General features: G+C 46.7%; 1 protein-coding gene across 1 annotated transcript in view; it reads left to right on the top strand.

Moving 5' to 3' along the window:
• RPP30 (ribonuclease P/MRP subunit p30) overlaps positions 1-20,195 on the top strand; it is a 144,915-nt gene that overhangs the window by 55,297 nt on the left and 69,423 nt on the right. Inside the window, exon 6 of the mRNA XM_086921976.1 lies at positions 3,402-3,491. Within this exon, the coding sequence (XP_086778102.1) occupies positions 3,402-3,491 (90 nt within the window). The remainder of the gene's footprint in view (positions 1-3,401; positions 3,492-20,195) is intronic.

The raw sequence follows: 20,195 nt of genomic DNA, 5'->3' as shown, positions 1-20,195 counted from the left end.
ACACTGGCAACTAATGGGAAAATGGTGCTGGCAGGCAACATTACATCCGGGATTGCAAGCGATTCAGATGGAAGAGCAGAGACCGTGCAATGGGGAGTAGAGGCGCTTTGGTAATGGTGTAACACCAGGAAATCAAATAAGAGGATGCCAACAGTAAAGGGACTTCATTGCAACAAAAGCAGCCGACCGTGTTAGAAGGTTCTGCGACACCCATGGGGTAGAACTGGTCCTTTCAAGGTCAGTGGGAAAAACCATGTGGGGGGACAATGGTTGACTGTTCATGCCAAGGGAGGAGCATCACACTCTGAAAACGTGAAACCCGAGTAGGTATGAAAAGGTGGATACTGTAGGACGCAGAAAGGAGAAGCCACCAAGGGGAATAGTAAGCCACATGCAAAAGCACTTATCAGCCTAGAAGTCATGTGAGGATCATCCATCATAAGAGTAACTGGATGAAACGGACAGGAACTAGAGGGAACTCAGCTCATTCTGGACATGCTTTTCTAAGGAATGCATGCCAACACAGGGGGTGGTGCAAAAAGCTGAGGGCAAAATATAGCTTTATTTTAAAGTGGCAAACCAGTATGCTGAACTCTAGCGTATCACTTTTTAGGTCTCGACTTAAAGCATTGCTTTTAGCAATGCTTGTTGTCGATAATTATAGTAGGCAATCCAAGCTCTGAAACCATCGCGGATTTTGGACAGTGCGTGTTGATTACTAGTGCGGAACGCGCGTCCACATCAAGGCATCGGCCTCACTTCTCCTCCCCCCTAATTGCTTTCACTTTCACGGCCGCGAGGCCGTGAGCTACTTCAAAGGGATCCGCTCTCCCGCTCCCTGCTTCACTACAAAGCAGAGCGCATTTCCCGGTCGCTTGTATTTCCCGTACTTGTTTTACCTTTGTAAGCAGTCTTTGCTGCTGTTTTTTGTTTGTTGTTTTACTGTGACCTTTTTCCATCCAAGTACAGTTTTCTTGCTTTCAACTGTCCACATCAATGCCTATACACACGTTTCCGTTTTTCTATGGTTCGTTTTCCTGTAATAAACTAATTTAGACGTTATTTCAGCAGAGTTTGGTGTGTTGAAGTTTCGAAGCTGTCATTTCTAGCATTGTAGTCTGTCTACGTTATGAATGCATTTTTGTTTCATGTTGTTCAAGGAACATTTACCCGTAGCATGTACGCAGCTCTTGCCTCCATTAACCACCCACTTTCACCTCAGAAATGTTCCCGCGCTCTCCCGCGTTTTTTTCTGAAATGCACCTCGTGCCGACTTAAACGCTTCATAACTACCCCCTCGCAGAGCACCCTGTTCTCAGGCTGCCTCTTCCTGCCCTCATGAGGATACTTCAATCTACTCTTAAATCCGAGTGCACTAATGCCTTCTACCCGAAGCTTGTTTCCCTTGTTTTTCTGCCCTTTTGCCCCTATTAGACACGTTTTTGTGCCCTTCTGCCCTCTGTTAGACTCGTTTTTGTGCCCTTCTGCCCTCTGTTGGAATCGTTTTCCCTTGTTTTTCTGCCCTTCTGCCCTCTGTTAGACTCGCTTTTTGTGCCCTTCTGCCCTCTGTTAGACTCGTTTTTTCCCCTTGCAACCCCAGCATCACTCAGCGCAACCCCTGCATCACTCAGCGCAACCCGTGCATCACTCAGCGCAACCCCTGTATCACTCGGCGCAACCCCTGCATCACTCGGCGCAACCCCTGCATCACTCGGCGCAACCGCTGCATCACTCGGCGCAACCCCTGCATCCCTCGGCGCAACCCCTGCATCACTCGGCGCAACCCCTGCATCACTCGGCGCAACCCCTGCATCACTCGGCGCAACCCCTGCATCCCTCGGCGCAACCCCTGCATCCCTCAGCGCAACCCCTGCATCCCTCAGCGCAACCCCTGCACCCCTCGGCGCAACCCCTGCATCCCTCGGCGCAACCCCTGCATCCCTTGGCGCAACCCCTGCATCCCTCGGCGCAACCCCTGCATCCCTCGGCGCAACCCCTGCATCCCTCGGCGCAACCCCTGCATCCCTCGGCGCAACCCCTGCATCCCTCGGCGCAACCCCTGCATCCCTCGGCGCAACCCCTGCATCCCTCGGCGCAACCCCTGCATCCCTCGGCGCAACCCCTGCATCCCTCGGCGCAACCCCTGCATCCCTCGGCGCAACCCCTGCATCCCTCGGCGCAACCCCTGCATCCCTCGGCGCAACCCCTGCATCCCTCGGCGCAACCCCTGCATCCCTCGGCGCAACCCCTGCATCCCTCGGCGCAACCCCTGCATCCCTCGGCGCAACCCCTGCATCACTCCGCGCCATCACAGCATCAATCTCTGCAACCATTCAACAACAACTGGTTCAAATATGTTCTCTCAATGTTTCAAGCTTTATTACAAATGTCACAAAAAGATGTTATTATATCACTTCTGTTCTTGGATTTTCATCACAATAAAATACACTGAACATAATCTTCACAAAAGTTATTTACAAAAGTTTAAGCTATTGCCATTATACATTAGAATCATTTTTATTTAAGTATTAATTATTTTAAAAAAATAAAAGCCATTGTTATTTGTAATATCAATACATCTAAGTCACGTAAATACAAAACATGTTGCATTACAAATGCTATAGGTGTCACATTTGCGAAAGTTATAGCTAGTGGCATTGTAAATGACAAAGCTATTAATTTAGCTATTTTCAAAACCGACACATAAATAAAAACATTGTCATTTACAAGACCAATAGCTCAAACTTTCATAATGCGAGACCTATTGCATTGCAAATGCTTTTTTGTTTTTGCTTCTAATACATGCTCTCTTTTTGGGCAAATACCAGTGCTGCTTCAACTACCGCCAATAATGTTCCATACTAGATTCCGATGACTGTACTCGCAGCTGCTCTTCTTACTCAAGCAAAGGAGATCAATTTAATTGATATATTCTAGTGTGTATATGTACCTAATTATTCTGCTAATAACTTTTCTAAACTTTTTGGGACCCACTGAGTATGTGTCTGGGAGCCCAAGGAGTCCCCAGACCACAACCTCTGCAAAGACAATTCTGCTCATAGAATGTACTGACAGCGGCCTGTTTCTTTGGCGGGTAACTTTAGTGGTTGTGTTATAAAGATATTCCTTGAAGATTAATACATCATTTAAAAACACAAATATGTCCATTAAATTGTTAAAGTAATTCAGACGTGAATCACCTTACTCTTGTCCTTGTGTGAAGAATGAACTTAGACATTTTCTGTAAAGCATGTTACTAAATATGATTTGCAGGTATTACTAACTCTTTAATGTGAGATTTGCAACTATTCCTAAAACCATCCTATTTTACATTTCATAAATATAAAATGGTAAAAATATTTGAAGTTTTATTCATCTGTTCTTGTCTTTGTGAAAAAAAGACTGCTTGCACAGCGCTGGATGTAGACCTGATCTGCATCAATGCACTGGAGAAACAGCCATTCTACTTCCGAAGACCTCCTATTAATGCAGTGAGTTGACAGTTTAAACATATTGAAAAAAAGAGATTGTCAGCATATTCTGCTTACTGAAAGTATATATTGTTTACTTTTTCTAAATTGTCCACTTTAAAGAAATATTTGTCTTGATTTTTACCATTTAAAGATCATACTTTCTGATTTTACAGATATTAAATGATTATTTTATTTTTGAGAATGCGCCTTTCTCTTGGTGTGTCATTGTGCCATGTTTGAAGTTATACCTTCTACATTGGTTGCGTTGTCTTTTTACCACTGGTTTCAAAGCATTGCCACATGTCGTTATTCTGTTTGATGAACGCTTATCTTTCTTCAGCTCGACAAACTAGTCCAGGCATATTTCTAGTAGGACTAACCTCTGAAAATGGATGAGATGTGTGGCAAGCAGTGCACTTTACTAATCTCATTTAAGGTGTGGAAATACTTAAGAGCACAGAGCATTCAAATGGTCTTCAGGAAGTCTAATATTATTTGAAGACACCTAGTTTGGAGAGAAATCGAAAGAAAGACTTGTTTGTCTATAAAGGGGCATCCTTTGTTACTTGCAATGCTAGAAATAGCGTTAGCCCTCCAGTACTTGAAGCTAGGTACTCCGTCATTTCTGCACTTCGTACTTTAACAGCTTTGAGCTTACTCTCCAACCTGGTTTATCAGTGACTAAGCTGAACGTTCAGGCGGAGGAGTGCCAGCCCACTGCTCTGTGAGCAGGTGAAAAGGTAAAACTTAAATGATAATAACGCATTGTTATCATTTTATTTTTCTGTCCTTGCTCAGCAGGTTAGGGGTGGGGCTGGGCTGTGTCAGAAGAGCAAGGGGAAGAGTAGTGGCACTCTGTAAGTGCGCATGACAGTTTGGCCGTCCGTCTTGGACAGCCTGGGTGGAGAAATGCACAGGCCCCCAGTCCCTCTCTGAGCACTCAACCACAGTGCTCAGACCAATCACAATGCTACAATCAGCATCATGATTTGCCAGAGGAGTCTGGAAGGCTGGGTGCATCTTGTTCCTGCTTCCCACCCTGGAAGCGGGTGAAGAGGACCGAGAGGCAGCGGCACAAAGGTAAGTGTTATTTTTTTATTCCCCCCCCAATGACCTGACCCCCGCAGGAAATATGTATTTTGTTAATGATCCCACACAGACCAAGACATGCCAATGTTCATACCTATGCTCATGGGAAAACATTGGGTACAAGATATCTTCCTAGCAGCCAGCTCTTGCTCAAACTTAAGCTGACCGCGCCTCCTAGTACATGCTTCTCCCTTTTTTAACGTGAACCACTGGTGTTCCCGACTCTGCCTAGCATATGGTGCAGGTATGTATTGCTATTTATAAAGTTTCAGCATAGCTCAGAGCAACAGAGCGCTGAATATAGGGATTTTTGAGTGATTAATTCATAATTCAAGTATTTTGTAGCGTGCTGAAGTGGAAGGAGATATCATTGAAGGGCAATTTTTAAAATGTTTAAGTTTAAGGCTGGAGGACCCTAGAGGTACCTATTAATGGTTGGGGGGAGAGAATATGGCCTAACGGCTAGGGCTGTCGACCTCCGAGCTGGGGAACCGGGTTTGAGTCTCGGCAGGGACACTCATAATTCTAGGATTCTGGGAAAATCCCTTAATCTCCCCGCGCTTAACAAAAATGGATGTCTCTGTCTGTAACCTAACTGATGCTCATATAAAGTGCTCTGATACCTCTGGGTCTAGTTTGCGCTATATGAAAAAACTCCACACAATGGTTGACGAGTTGCTACTAGAAATTCGTTTTCAGCTATATTCCAAACTGGAGGAATGAAGGAGTGATCAACTGAAAACAAATGCTTCCCAAGTAGTTCCCTATCTTACTCTGACAATTAACGCCTTGTTATGATGAGTAATTCATTTCTATTTGATATTGACTTCTATTTACTGTCGTTTTAAAACCATGACTCGTACTGAAGAAGAAAAATAAATCTGATGAATTTCAAATGATGCTCCAGTAAAAGGAAAATGCCCCAATTTTTAACACATAGCCACATTAGAAAAAAGAGAGGAACGCTTCAGGCTGAGATGCATGAGATGCATGATTGTTAAAATTCCAGGTCAATTTGAACAGCATTTAGCATATGATACGCCTATTATGCACAAACAATTGCTATCTTATTTTTAGTTAAATTTATTCCCTCAGCTTTTGGTAGGTTGGCATAAATTGTCAGAACCTGTAGTGTGCACATGTGATATAGCTGCTACACTTTACACTTTACATGTTGTTTTTAGTTGCCCTAATTTGAGATAAGAGTACCTACATCTACTTTTATCAATCAGTCAATCAGGCGGTACTTGTATAGTGCTTCCTATCACAGGAGAGGTTATCCAGGCGCTGTGCTGCATTATCGGTCAAAGAGTCAGGCCTTGAGCCTTGTCCTGAAGGGCTCCAGTGAGGGTGAAGAAACAGAGGTGGAGGTGAAGGGGAATAATGTGTTTTCTCGGACTTGGCAGCAAGTTGGGAGAAGGCACTTACTCCGGTGCTAGAGCGGCAGATACGTGGTATCTGTGCGAGGGCAAGGTGAGCGGAGGTTCCTGGGTGGAAGGTGGAAATTCAGGTTGTGGTTCATGCAGGTAGGTTGTGGTTGTGGCGGACTGCGTCAGCGTGGATCAGGAGCTTGAATTGGCAACTTTTCTGGAAGGGAGCCAGTGGAAATCTTTTAAGGTGCTGGGTGATGTGGGTCCTCTTAGGCAGGTTGAGAATCAGCCTGCTGCATTCTGGATTGTCTGGAATCTTGTCATGAGTTCGGTGGTGGTGCCTGCATATAGTTTATTGCCATAGTCCAGCCGGCTGCGGATGAGGGCCTGTGCAAAAGTTTTCTTGGTGCTGTTGGGGCGCCAGTTGACTACTTTGCAGAGCATGCAGAGAGAGTGGGAGCAGGCTGAGGAGACAGCGTTGCCCTGATGTTTTATGGAGAGTTCGCTGTCCAGGATGATGCCGAGGTTACAGGCATGGTCTTTCAGGTGGGGGTGGGTCCGAGTTCCGATGGCCACCAAGAATCATTCCAGTGGGAGGTGTGTCTGCCAAAGATTAGTACTTCCATTTTGTGCATGTTGAGCTTCAGGCAGTTCTTCATCCAGGCTGTTTTTCATAAGGTTGTGGAAAGTTGGTCTTCGTCTCCGTGGGGTCCGCTGAGAGCGAGTGGAGGAGCTAGGTGTCATTGGCGTAGGAGACCATGTTAATATCATGGGTTCTGATGGTCTGCAAGTGATATCATGTAGATGTTGAAGAGGGTTGGACTGAGGAATGAGCCTTGAGGGACGCCACAGATGGTGTGCTTGGGTTGAGAGGTGGAGGGATGAAGACTTATCCTCTGGGTGCAGCCCATGAGAAAGTATGCCATCCATTTGAGCGCTTTGTCTGTGATTTCGATCTGGCACATTCGGTCAATGACTGTGTCGAAGGTTGCTGAGAGGTCGAGCAGGATCAGGGGGGCTGATTCTCCTCTGTCGAGAATGGTGCGAATGTCGTCTGCTGCAGCGATCAGGGCTGTTTCTGTTCTGTGATTGGCTTTGAATCCTGATTGGGAAATTCAGCGGGTTGTTTCTCTCCAGGTGTTTGATGAGCTGGAGGTTGCTGGCCTTCTCCAGGACTTTGGCGGGAAACAGGAGCAGTGAGATGGGACGTTAGTTCTGGAGCTTGTTGGGATCTGCAGAGGGTTTCTTGAAGGGGATGGAGGGTCTGACCGCTGCGTGTTTCCATGCATCAGGAAAGGTAGCAGTGGCGACAGAGGAGTTAAGGATGGTGACGAGCTGGCAGCTGACTTAGTTTCTTCCAATGTTGAAAAGTTGGTGGTGACATGGGTCAATAGGAGCTCCCTTGTGGATAGCGTTCATTAGAATATTTTTGTTTGCTGTACTGAGCTGCACCCATGAGGTGAGCGGGTGGTCGGCTGCAGTGGTTGATGGGATGCTGAGGAGGTTGTTGGATTGGGGATGATTTCTATCTTGTTGTGGAAGTGGTTGGCAAGGGTATCGCAGTGTTACTGTGAGGAGGGGGATAACGTTTCCAGTAGCTGACTGGCAGGTGAACTCTCTGACAATGATGAAGAGTTCCTTTGTGGTTAGTGCTGGTCTCGATCTGGCGTGTCAGGGGCTCCTTTTTCACAGCTTTGACATAGTGATGGTAGTTGTTCAAAGCCGACATGAAGGTGGCTCGGTTTGTGTTGTTCCTGCTGGATTGCCACTTTCTTTCCAGTTGTTTGCATCTGCGTTTTAACGTGCTAAGTTCCGGGGTGTTACAGCTGGCTTGTTTGGTGAAACTGTGAGTTTGAATTTTAAGCAAGCGAGACCCGCTTTGCTTGCACATTCAATTGTTGGACAATTGTAAAGTCTGCTTTTATATTTCCTGGTTCTTTGCAGGGGTGTTTCACTTAACCCGATGAAAATGTATAATTTTTTCAATAAGCAATAATCTGAATCATACTAAGGCGTAAGAAGTATCACTCTTCTTGAGCACAGCTGTATATAGAATCATATTAACAGCCCGCTGGAAGGATGTTGATGCCCCTAACTTTCAGATTTGGTTGTCTAGGCTTTTAGGTATGTACAATCAAGAAAAGGCGATTTTCGCATGTAAAGGGATAAAGCTTAGAGCACGTTGTATTGAGATTTGGAAACCAATAGAAAATTGGAGCAATGACAATAGAGATTGTGGCTAAACGTATGTAACCAGGACTATACTGCCTTAATCATCTGTTGTTTCTTCTCTATGTTTTATCCTTAATATCTCTCTTTCTCTGAAATGTGTATGATTTTTTTCTGAACCCTCGTTATAACACTGTTGTATTTTTTTTTGTTTTTGTCTGATCTTTGTTCTCTTTCTTTATGTATCTGCAATTGTAAATCACCAAATAAAAATTAAATAAAAAAAAAGAAAATGTATAATTTTAATGCTGTATTTTTATTTGCTCCTATGATTTGTATGGATAAACCGAATAAAGCGAGTTTGATTGGTTTTGATTGAACTGCAGTAATTTTTATAAGTCATAGTTGCACTCATTCTTTTCAAAAGGTAAATAAGTGTTTGTTTGGCCTGGCCTCCTTTGTGTGGTTTCCCCTGACTATTTACCTTCTGGGCTCATTTTTTGCTGACTTCAGGATTCTGGGTAATTTACCAAAGCTAACCAGTGCTAAAGTGTATGTGCTCTATACTGAACATGGTAACATTGTCTTATCAACAGTTAACTTATTTAATTTACGTATAAGTCCCTAGTAAAGTGCAGTACATGTGCCCAGGGCCTGTAAATGAAATGCTACTAGCAGGCCTGAAGCACTGATTGTGCTCCCCACTTCTGTCACCCTTTAAACATGTCTCGGGTATGCTATTGCAGAGTCTGTGTGTGCAGTTTTAAACTGCCATTTTAACCTGGCAAGTTAACCCTCTTGCCACGTCCAAACTCTCCTTTTTTAGTACATATGTCACTCCTAAAGTAGGTCCTAGGCACCCCAAATGGCAGGGTACAGTGTATTTAAAAATGGACATGTACTTTTAAGTTTTACATTTCCTGGTAGTGAAATTGTCATGTAGTTCCTATATTACCCAAACAGGACCTGCGCGTTTGGATAACCTATACTGTAGGATAGGTGGCAGACTAACTCTGAGCACCCCCACCGAGTATGTTAGCCTGTGTGCATTAGCTAGCAAACAGTGCCACTATAATCTCCTCTTATCGGGGGTATAGTTTCTGGCAACTTTAGAACATGACAACCCTGATCCCCCAGGATTGTGGAAACAATGTACTACGTTTCGCTAGTTGCTCGTGTTCACTTAGTTTATCTCAAAGAGTAGGGCAGAAAACAAACAGTTGGTGTGTTACAATAAGTATTAATTGCACAGTTGTTCTTCCAGTGTAAAATATATGTGCTGCGACAACCGTTAGACATTAGCAGAGATATATGATCAGCATTACAGTGAATATAAAAGAATAGTACAGTTCTACGATTTTGCAATAGTCATGAACACATACATGGATATAAAATGCATGATAAAACAAAGTGTGCGTACTCCTACAATGCCTATCTACATGTACATAAGTGTACCTAGCATGTGAGTAGGTGTGAAGCCAAGAATCCCTCTAGGTTTAGTCTAACCCCATTACCTGAAGCAAGAGGGTGTAGGACCCCATCCTCCTCTCGAGTTGGACACCCCGCAATGGATGTTTAGACCACAGTCAGCTGGAGCTTCTGCATGCCAGAGCCTCAGCATCTCTGGTCATTGTGTTGGCCGGCTAGTCTTGGCTCCCTCTAGCTTATTCTACCAAGAGGTGCTATATTTACGCAGACAATTATTTAGGGTTCCTTTGTCGCTTGTTTCTTGTATAAGCCATTTTTGGGTTTGAGGATGATGTATGGGATTAACCTTGCACGTAGATATTATGCAGGTGGATGTAGCCCCAGCCTGGTTTCCAAGAACCCTTATGAATATATTCAGTCATACTGTGTCAGTCTAAAGATAAAGTCCTAGAATGCCATTCTTCAGGGAAACCCTCCTTCTACCCCCAGGACCAGAACTAGGTGAAGATTCAATCCTAAAAGCGTTGTTACTGTGTAGTGTAGGGGAGGTGATGTAGGTGAAAGGGTATGATGTTAGGGGTACCTATATGAAACAACAAAATGCTCTTTAATGTGTTTTTCACTATTATTTTAAATTTAATACGCTTTTAATGTATTTGTACTGCAATGAAAACTGTGTGTTTTATTCATCATGTAATGTACATTTTACTGAGATGCTGTTAATGTATACTTTTATGGTTCCTTTAACCGAAATAAAGTTTTTGAACTTTGAATAAGTTTGTATCAGTCAGATAGAAATAAATGCCTGCTTATTCTATTTGCAATACTCCAAGTACCTCCTTTATCAAAGTATTCTTCTCTGAACTGATCTCCTTAATACCTGCTTTAATTACAAATTATGTGCATAGTTCTGGTTTTATTCACTTGTTAGTCCAAGTTCTCTGTATAAATATCCTCCTATATTGCTGAGCACTGGTTAAAATGATTTGTAGGATTGAGCCAAATCCGTGGTAGCAAATGTGACCTGGCATTGGTGCATAGTAGAAATAAGGAGGATTTTCCCTGGTGTTTTCGCGTTTCATGATTTTATTCTGGCATTCTCCCAGCTTTATGTGCTCCATTAGTTTTTTAAAGCTGTACATTTTTCTGCCAGGAAGGTGGAGTGCTGGCTGTTATTGCCTGCTAGGCCACAGAGAAGGTTTGTTTTGGAAAGATTTGTAGAAATGCCTTTTATGATTTTGTTGGAAGAATGCCCTAAGTGCAGCGCTTAACTTGAGGCAATGACTGCAGGCGGGCCTCACCAGCGCTCATTTATGGGCTCCATCCCTTATTTTTCCTCACCAGGCGTTGATCCAGATCAAGAAAAAGAAAAACACAGCAGGTTGAAAGAAGGAGGAAGAGAAAGTTGGAAAAATAGTGACAAAGAGAGAAACCAGGGATGAAAGAAATATCCTCAAGATTTACGTAAAGAGGCAGTTAGTGGCTATTGGAGGATTAAAGCACGTATTGGAATCAAGACTGCACAACCTTTGTATGCGACACCTCGACATCTAAAAGCGCCGGCCCGAGGATTCGGAACAAAACTTTGATATTGAGGACTCTAGCAAGTCTGGTGGTGTCACTGTCCAGATGGGGGAGGATCGCAGGGAGGCCAGCGGATCTGAAGTTGGCTCTGGGTGGTATGGTTTCAATGTTATTACCAGCCTTGGGGCATCTAATTAATGCCAGCCATGTTGCATGATGGAATATAGAATTATTTGTCATTTATCTCTCAGTTCATTCAGAGTGATGTACCAGTAATCCGGTTTAAATACATTTTCTTTTACTTTGAGAACTACTAAAGAGCCATTGTTGTACTGTGTTCAATTGTTTTGCATTCAAATGATCCTTGTGTACAGTGGAAAATATGTATTGGTTCTTGTAGGAGAGTAGGGTCTGCTTTCCTATGGTCACCCCACTTTTTGCTTTTTGCTTCACTGGTTTTCGACTTAGTGTGGCTGTGTGCCTGCTTATCAGACCCACAGCCCTGCTGTTCTCTCTCTAAATTCACAACCATGTACTTTAGGTACATCACCAATTGGGATTGGGTCACCTTATCATCCCCTGTACAGTGTACTATAGGTACCCAGGACAAAGGTGCATTCAAGACCTACCAGGGGGCTGCAGCATATCTTTTGCCACCCCTGGCTGGCCATCCAAACTGACACAACTTGCTGATCACTCAGCTGGGGCAAGGTGGTGTAATCCCCCCTTGCTTAGATATAGTATACCTATGTCTAAACCTATATCTGGACACATATGCACCTATAAGTCACTCCTATGGCAGGCCTTAACAATCCTGGAGGCAGAGTGCTAGGTTTTATGTGAGATGGTGCTCTAGCATGAGCTGAGTTTGTCTGCAGCTTTCGGAACCATGTCCTTATAGCTGTTCTAGGATATTGCCATACCATATACTCTTAAGTGTATTATGAACCTCCCGGTTAAATGCTAACTATGGTTTGGCTTTATCAAAACATGTCGTGTAAGGTGTCATACGCTTTGGAATACTACCCCCGCCCCCCCCCCCCTCCCCCCGCCAGTCCTGGCGACAGGGGTACCATTCCATCCTCCTAGAGGGAGAAGACCTGGTACTTTCCTTACACGTGGTTAAATCTAACCAGAGCCTCCGCATCATAAAATGGATGCTGCTGCCACACACACAAGTCTGGCCTCCTGCTGCTGACCGAAACTCCGGCAGGGGAGGCCTGGACAAAAGGTTTCCTGTCACAGGGAGGTGCTAGCACCACCCAGACAGGAGATAGTGGATTGGGGCTCGGAGGGCTGAATGAAACTAGACACTGCCTGGGGCACACAAGGTGTCCCATGCAAAGCCCAGTTCAAACCGGTGCTGGGGCACTCCAGCCCCAGCTCTAGCGCGAAACTGGACAAAGGGAAAGGGGTTTAACCACCCCCCTCCTGGGTCCCACCCATAGGAGGGACCTAGCAGGTGATCCAGCCCCTTGATTTTGAATAAAGGTAGGAGCTGTGCCCATAGACTTTAGATCATCCCGACTGAATCTTTGATATGAAACTCTGGACCCTTCGACATCCTACTTGACGTAGAAGACTGAAGACTCTCCCTTGTGGTCAAGGAGTGACCACCCTGCACAAGCAGGCACCATCAGCGCTCAAAGGTTTTCTTTGTTGTTGCTCCCGCCGGAGCTCGAACGACAGAGACCGACAAGACCTTGACTCCCAGACTTCCATCAGCCCGATCCACAGTCCCAGCAAAGCTGAGACCCGTGGAGGCGACGTGAGACGTGGGACCGGCCATCTTGGAAAGCCAGCGAAGTGCTTTCTGTGCAGCTCCCGAGGCACCCTCGAAGCTGTGCATTGGGGATTGAGAAGCCGCAGCCCCGAGCAGCTTTTGCTCCGAAGATCACCTCACCACACTCATCGAGTGCTGCGTGGGGCCCTTTTGTATTTTTCCTGCTCGATGCGTTGTCCGGTCACTTGCCCGTTGGCTAATGGCCCCTGTGACTACGAACCTTCGAATTTACACTGCTGGTCTGGTTGCTCCAGACTGGCCCAGTTGCTCCAGACTGGCCCTTGCTCCCATGAAAAGGAGCAGCTCATCAGACCTTGCTGGTCTGATCCAGAAGCCATTTTCGATTCCTGCGTGGGTTGCATTTGCCAAGGCCTGTTGACTCCGATTAGAGAACCGACACCGCCGACAGCCAGAGCCTTTGTGGGACAGCCCGTGCCCACCTCCTGGTAGTCGTCGATCCTTCCTGGTCCACATGGCAGCGGAGACAAACTTCACGACAGCACCTGATCGCAACCAGACATCGCCTGGTTCCTTCCTGGTTCCATCATGGTCATTGGCTAGTGACCCAGACTCTTTCCCCTCTGCTTTCAGGTACTCTGCATCTTCGATCCACCCTTGGATCCAACCGGACTCTTCTCTCCTGGCCGCCTGCAGCATCTTTGGCTCCATAGAACTCCACGACAAAACCCGACGCACTTTGACACCTATGCACCCGCTTCCTGTGGGTGAGGTTACGAGAGTACTCCGGTGCTCCTGTAGTGGTTTACACCTCTAGTGCCCTAGTTTTAAGTGGTTAAGTTCTATTCCAGTTGGAAGACTCACAAATCTATAGCTTTCTAACTTTTACGCACCATTGACTTCTATTGGTAAACGCGTGTGCCTATAGACCCTGCACCCGCATCCTGTGGGCCTCCCCCGACCTAACCTTTGTTAGTCCACTATAGCCCCAGCGATTCTCAAAGCCCTAGGCCTTACCATTGTTCGTGACGTGGTTCTTGTACCACTATTTTAGTATATGGTTTGAGTGGCCACCAGGGCCTATCCATATTTGTGCAACTTTTGTATGTTATATGAAGTTCTTTGTTTAAAGCTTTTGCTTCTGTCCTCATAAAGAGTACAGGGGATTATTCTAGTAATAAATACATATATGTTATAATATATAACTTGTGTGGTGTCCTTTCATTTGATGTTAAAAGGATTGCATACGGTAAAACAGCTGGCTTCACATGCCCTCTTGAGTTTAGCCTAAGACTGCTTTTGTCCATGCTACCAATAGGATAGCTGGTCTATAAGGTTGACTTACAACCAATCACCATAAGGGTCGTTTGGACTGGTGCAAGGTGCTCACTAGAATAGTAAACATCATATACGAGGCCAACTTCTCACAGTTCTTCAAAGAAGATTTCCAAATTATTGCTACGGTGATTTTACTCATCCTTATCATTTATTTGCTCTGCAGTGACTGTTTTTTGTTGTTGTTGTCCTTCCACCGAAAAATGTCAGAGACTGCCAATTACGATGATTAGATCTGGCCATATAAGAACTACTGCAAATATCTTTTGTATTAACCCCTTCGCTGCTGATGACGAGCTCAGCTCGTCATCAGCCACGGGTGGCGTGTGCTGATGACGAGCTGAGCTCGTCATGTAAAACGGAAAACAGCCGCACAGCGCAAAAATCACCGCAGCAGCGATGCGGTTAAACTAGCAACATACTCAGTTCACCAAATTGGCATTGTAGCAAAAAGTACATTTCCCTTTTTAATTTACCTGCAATGGCGTGGATGGTGTCCCCGTGATAATATTGTTCCACTAGTAACAATGAAACGAAGAAAAATCCTTTTCTTTTGTGTTCAGAAATGATGTGTTTTGCTGTACTGACAAGCTCCTTCGCTAACAGACCCCTTTTAGTAGGTCTAGTGTCAGCCAAGAACATTAGAATTTTCAAGAATGATATGTATTATATACATATAGGAGCTTTCAGCCCGCCCTCTTGAGCCACTGGTTTATTATTCTGACATGCACATTTTACTTTTACAGTAGGTCAGCTCTGTGCAGCCATTGGCACCATTACTGTGAGTGTTGGCATTCTTCCTCTTCACAAGGAACACATCCACATACCAAGTAGTTTCCTCAGGCAGCAGGGCGTACCATGGCAAAGTGTGTTTTTCTAAACCAAAATAACATTTTTGCCTTCAAACAATATATTTTTTTTCTTTCTTGTCACGGCCCAACGTCTTCCCTAACAATAATATTTTGCAAAAACCTCAACAAAAAAGCTTTCAAAAAGCAAAAAGACTGGTGGCCAGCAACAGATTATTGGCTTTGCAAATTATATTACAGGACCAGAGGCTTCGTATTATGCTTTTTTCTTTCATTTATTGCCACTCACAGCAGCCAATGAAAACTTTGCATAATGTAAATAAACGACATTTCCCATGATGCACATGTAACACATGAACTCCCATAAGAGCCACCATCACCGGAAATCATCCTCTTTCTTTGCTGCTCACTCAGAAAGTTAAGTGTAGTCTCTGTTGTTTTCATAATTTGATTTTGATATGCACATTGTTATCTTAATTAGGCACGCGCCGCTTTACATTGGCTGAGTGCGACTATCGCGCAATATTGTTGCTTTGCTTTGCATAATCTGATATTGATTTTATTCTTTATTGGCAGTGCTAGCCTCACGCTAGTGTGCCGACACGCCTTCGCACTCCAGCTGCCATCGGGGAGTGCGTTTTATTGCTTTTCCTGACTGGGAAAGTGTTGGACCCGGCCCTTTTGGCAGGTTCACCCCGAGACTTTTTGCTTTTTCCTAACCTGTTTCTGGAACCTGGTGTTGGGGATTTTAGGCCTCTGCACACTTACTTTTTCTCTGTGGTACAGTCTAAAGTGCTTAAGCTCTCTGTGTATGTGTGGTGAGTGACCTGCCCTCCCATAGGAATGAATGGGGAATATGTATGCCCATGGTAGTTCCTGATGTGTGGGGAGTGCAGGGTCGAGTTTGATATGTACGAACTTGTGGGATTGAATGCTGCGTAATGATATATGCGGCATGACTGTGTCTAGTCTAGAAGTGCCACTTTTAGAGGTTGGCATATTTGTGTAATTTGTGTCTGGCGTGTGATTGGCTGGTGAGCATGGTCCAGGAGTGCCTGGGCCTGCTTGTGGATTGACTGTCTGGTTTGAGGGTGACAGGGGCTGGGGAGCCCCAGGAGGTTGTCTGAGTCAGCACGTGGATGAAAGGCTGCATCTGCTGCCAGGGAAGTGGGAGGAGATGGCACCTGGGAGTGACTAGGGCTGTGCCTGCCTGACCACAATGCTGGCTCCACCTCCCGCTGGGCGACTGTCACCTCTGTCCCTGACACTGTACAGATTTCCCTATAACCAGTTCTAGCTGGTCTCACACTGCCTGCACAAAGACTTCAAAGACTTTTCTCTGTATAAGAAGGGGCTGTGCCCCCTTCCAATTTGTTCTTGTTTTTGGACTTGAATCTGCCAGTGGCGTGCTGCTGCTTGGGCCCAGGGGAATCCCTGGGTCCTGCCCAGCCCCTGGATGCCTGTAGGAATCCTGGGGGACCCCTCTGCCTTGCCTGGGCTGATGGGGGGGACTTTGCTTTGCCCCCTGGGAATCTCTGGGACCTTTGCAGCATGGAGAAGCTGCATTTTCCTGCAGAGAGCGCTGGATTTATATTTCTAGCACCTGGAAGCGATGTGCTTCCCCCTGAGCGCCTGGGAGCGCTCTGCCTATTTTCTAGCGCTTTGGGGCGCTTTATTGCCCCCAAGAGCTTGAGAGCGCTTTATTTGTGCTTACAGCGCTAGGAGCACTGTACTTTGCCCCAAGCTCTTAATAGCGCTTTTATTTTTATATTTATTATCGAGGGTGCCCACCCCTCATGTTGTGCCTCGTGGAATCACCGCCGCCGGCCCGGAGACCTTGAAGGAGGCGCTGCGCCCGCCTCCCCACCGAGGGCCGCGCTGCCATTGGCGGCCCTCGAAAACCGGAAGCCAGGCAGGCCCGGCCAAAACGAAGGCGGGGCCTGCCATGAAGAGGAAGTGCGGCCGGGAGAAGAGGCGGAGAGTGGTGATGGCCGCCCGGGGCCCCCGTGATCTGGAGGGAGCCCCGGGAAGAGAGGAGGAAGCATCGCCTGCTGCTGGGGCTCCCGTGTGCTGAGGGAGCCCCGGGGAGAGAGAGAAGACCGGCCGCCCGAGCCATGAGGCCTCCGTACTGCGAGGAGAGCCCCGCAGCAGGACCGCGAGCAGCCAGTGAGTCTGGGCTGGGCCGGGTAGAGTGGGGCAGAAGAGAAGGGAGGGGCGCCGGGTCACATTGTCGGGGTCCGCCCGCCCCCACCCGTAGCGCGGGCTCACGCTAATTGTCAGTATGAAGCCACGAGGGCTTCAAGGGCGGCCCCGGTTGGCAGAGGGTCGCCCCAACGTGGAGGTAGAGCCCCAGAGAGGCTCTGAAGGGGCATATCTGTTTTCGCTCCTCGTGGGAGCAGAGGAAGCCTAGGGTTGCCGGTTAAGAGGCACAGAGCCATGGCGGCCCCGATTGGCAGCGGGTCGCCCCAACGTTGTAGAGCCCTGAGAAGGCTCCCTGGGGGCATGTTGGCTAGAGCCCCGAGAGGCTCCCTGAGGGAAGGTGTGTTTCCCGAGCCCAGATGGCTCCAACAACTGGGCCATAATTGTTTAAGAGCCTCTGTGGCTCCAACGTGTGTTTTCAGAGCCTGTGTGGCTCCAGCAGTGGGCGCAGTTCGCGCCTAAGGGTCAGTGAGGACCCTGTCGCAATTTGGATTCACAGCTGCCCAGCAATTAGTGGGCAGCTGCACCGTTTAGTTCTTGGGATGTTCTCAGGTGCCCAGCAAGTAGTGGGCACCTGCTACATTTAGGTTTTGCACCCCTGACCCTCCTGCATGGCAGCGCGCCCTGACATTCTGGACACAGGGCTCTCTTAGTCCCCTTATTAGATGAGGGCTGGTATGTGATTTCTGCGCAATGTGATTTCTATGTTTTTAATAGTAATTGCTAATGTGAGTTTAGCGCAATGTGGTTACCTGCTATGTTTAGGATGGTAATTGCCTACTGTGTGTTTTTGCGCTATTGTATTGTTCTGGCACCTCTGAATATTTTTAGGCATCATGTGTCTTCCTTTTCCCTGCGCTGCACCTCTGAATGTTTTAGGCATCATGTGTCTTCTTGCGCTGCACCTCTGAATGTGTTTTATTGCATCATGTGCTTTGTTCTGAACACCGCTGAATGTGTAGGTTTATGCATCATGTGCTTCCCTTGTCTTACACCTCTGAATGTTTTTAGGCATCATGTGGTTTCCTTTATTACTCCTCTGAATGTGTTTCATGCATCATGGGTAATGTGTTCTTGTGTATACCCCTAGGTGCTGTGTGATACTTAGGTGGTTGTTCTTTTAGTACAGGTGGTCCTAGTGAGGTCCTGGTTCCTGTTACCAGTAGTTACTGGTTGTGTGCCATAGTTGCTAATTATTGCTACTATGATTTTTATTCTTTTATTCTTTATTCTAAAAGTGCTATTTCTGATTCTGACAGTGGCCCATGTGGCCCTGTCCTGTACATAATCCCTTGTGAATATTGCCCGTGCCAGTTGGCACCATGTATTTTGTGTGATACTATCTGATGTGTTTTTACAATACAAAAGTTATTTTATAATAATCTTGTGTGGAGTTCCTTTTGTGGTGTGCCTGGGATGTTGTTGCTGTTGTGTGCTGGCGCAAATGCTTTACACATTGCCTCCGAGTTTAGCCTTACTGCTCGTGCCAAGCTACCAGGGGGTGAGCAGGGGTTATCTTGGCGTGTGACTCCCTTGCCCTGACTAGAATGGTGGTTTCTGCCTGGCTTTGGCGTCAGCCTTAGCCTACCCGAAATAGCCAGTTCTAACATTGATGGTCAGCGGTGGGATTTGGACTTGTGTTTGCGCAGTGCCAGCCACAGCGACAGCTGGCTACATTACAAAACTCTGCAGTTTATAGATAGTCACATGTTTGGGATTATTGTTTTTGATTTTTGTTTTTCTCAGGAGTGTCATTTTCAAATGTGTTCCTGTGCTTTATGTTTAGTGGAGATGAGAGAAATTGACAGGGCGGGTCGCCAGTAGAGGGGGAGGTTCCCATAGATTAGGAATCCCTTGCTGGGTCCAGTGCCCAATCCCTGTTCCTGTTCCTGTCCCTGTGTGGGTAGATGGAAGAGAGGGAGTGTGGAGGAAGAAGGACTAGCTCAGGAGGGTGGTTATCACCTGAGTGTAGTGTGTGTGTCTGGATTTCACAGTATGGTAGGATCCAGTGGTGGCAGCTTAAATGTGTCCAGTGTGCATGAAGTCCCATTCCCAGTTCCCAGAGTATGGCGCCTGGTGCTCAGTAAGAGGGGTACAGGTTGAGAGTCAGAGGCAGTGAGGAACTGTCTCACCAGTCTGGAGGGGGAGAGTGTGGATGAGTGGTGTCTTGAACTGGAGGAGTTGGTGGGAGTTTTTTTTTTAAGGCGCTTGCACTTGAGGTGTACCTCTGGTGGTGTGCAGGAGGTCCTGCAGAGGCACTGGACAAGAAGGTGGACGTCTGGCGGTGTGCTAGATGTCTTGCAGAGGCATTAGGGAGTGATTCTAAAAGTAGTGGCTTGTGTATCTGATGATCGTGTGAAGGGAAAGAGGTTCATGTGTAACCCAGCTTGGTCCCAGTAGGATGGTAGGGGTGTAGGGGCTCACGCCCTGTCTCAGTGGAGGCGGAGTGAGTGTGGGACGGTGTGTCCCACGTTGGCCCGAAACCCTATCTCAGGGCATGGAGGGTTCCCTAAGGGAGCGATAGGTCAGGGGCCTAGGCTGTACATACAGGTCATTTGAGGAGGATCTTCCTGTGTCTAGAGGATGGGGAGTGTCTGTAATCAGAACTCCGGCGGTCCTGGTGTTGGGCAGCACCACTCCTAGTGGAGGGTGCAGAAGTCCTGGCTCGCTGAGCATTTGACCGTCTAGAGTGCCTAACCATTTTTTGGGGCCTCTGGAGGTTGTTCCCCGAGGAGGGGGGAGGCCAGGTTCAGGTTTTGTCTGACCTGGAGGGAAGGGCATCTGTACTCTGTGTCCTGACCGGTTTTTGGCTTCTAGGGGTACCGCTCCAAGGTGGAGGGTACAGAACTCTGGAAGGGGTGCAGAGGGACGGTGTACTTCTGACCCCGGTGCAACCTGAGGGTTTAGATCCTAGGTTGGGAGATTAGGAAGCTTTCAGGTCAAGAGGAATCTCTACCAAAGTGGATCAGCTGAAGAGACTGAGGGGGCTGCCCTTGCTGTGTGATCTGGGGCTCACCTGCAGTTTGTTGTTTCCACTAAGGTAGAGGAAAGGGGACTT

Source organism: Lissotriton vulgaris, chromosome 5, assembly GCF_964263255.1.
Source record: "Lissotriton vulgaris chromosome 5, aLisVul1.2, whole genome shotgun sequence".
NCBI lineage: Eukaryota > Metazoa > Chordata > Amphibia > Caudata > Salamandridae > Lissotriton > Lissotriton vulgaris.
The sequence above is the reverse complement of the archived record's forward strand: the minus strand, read 5'-3'. Positions and strand labels throughout refer to the sequence as shown.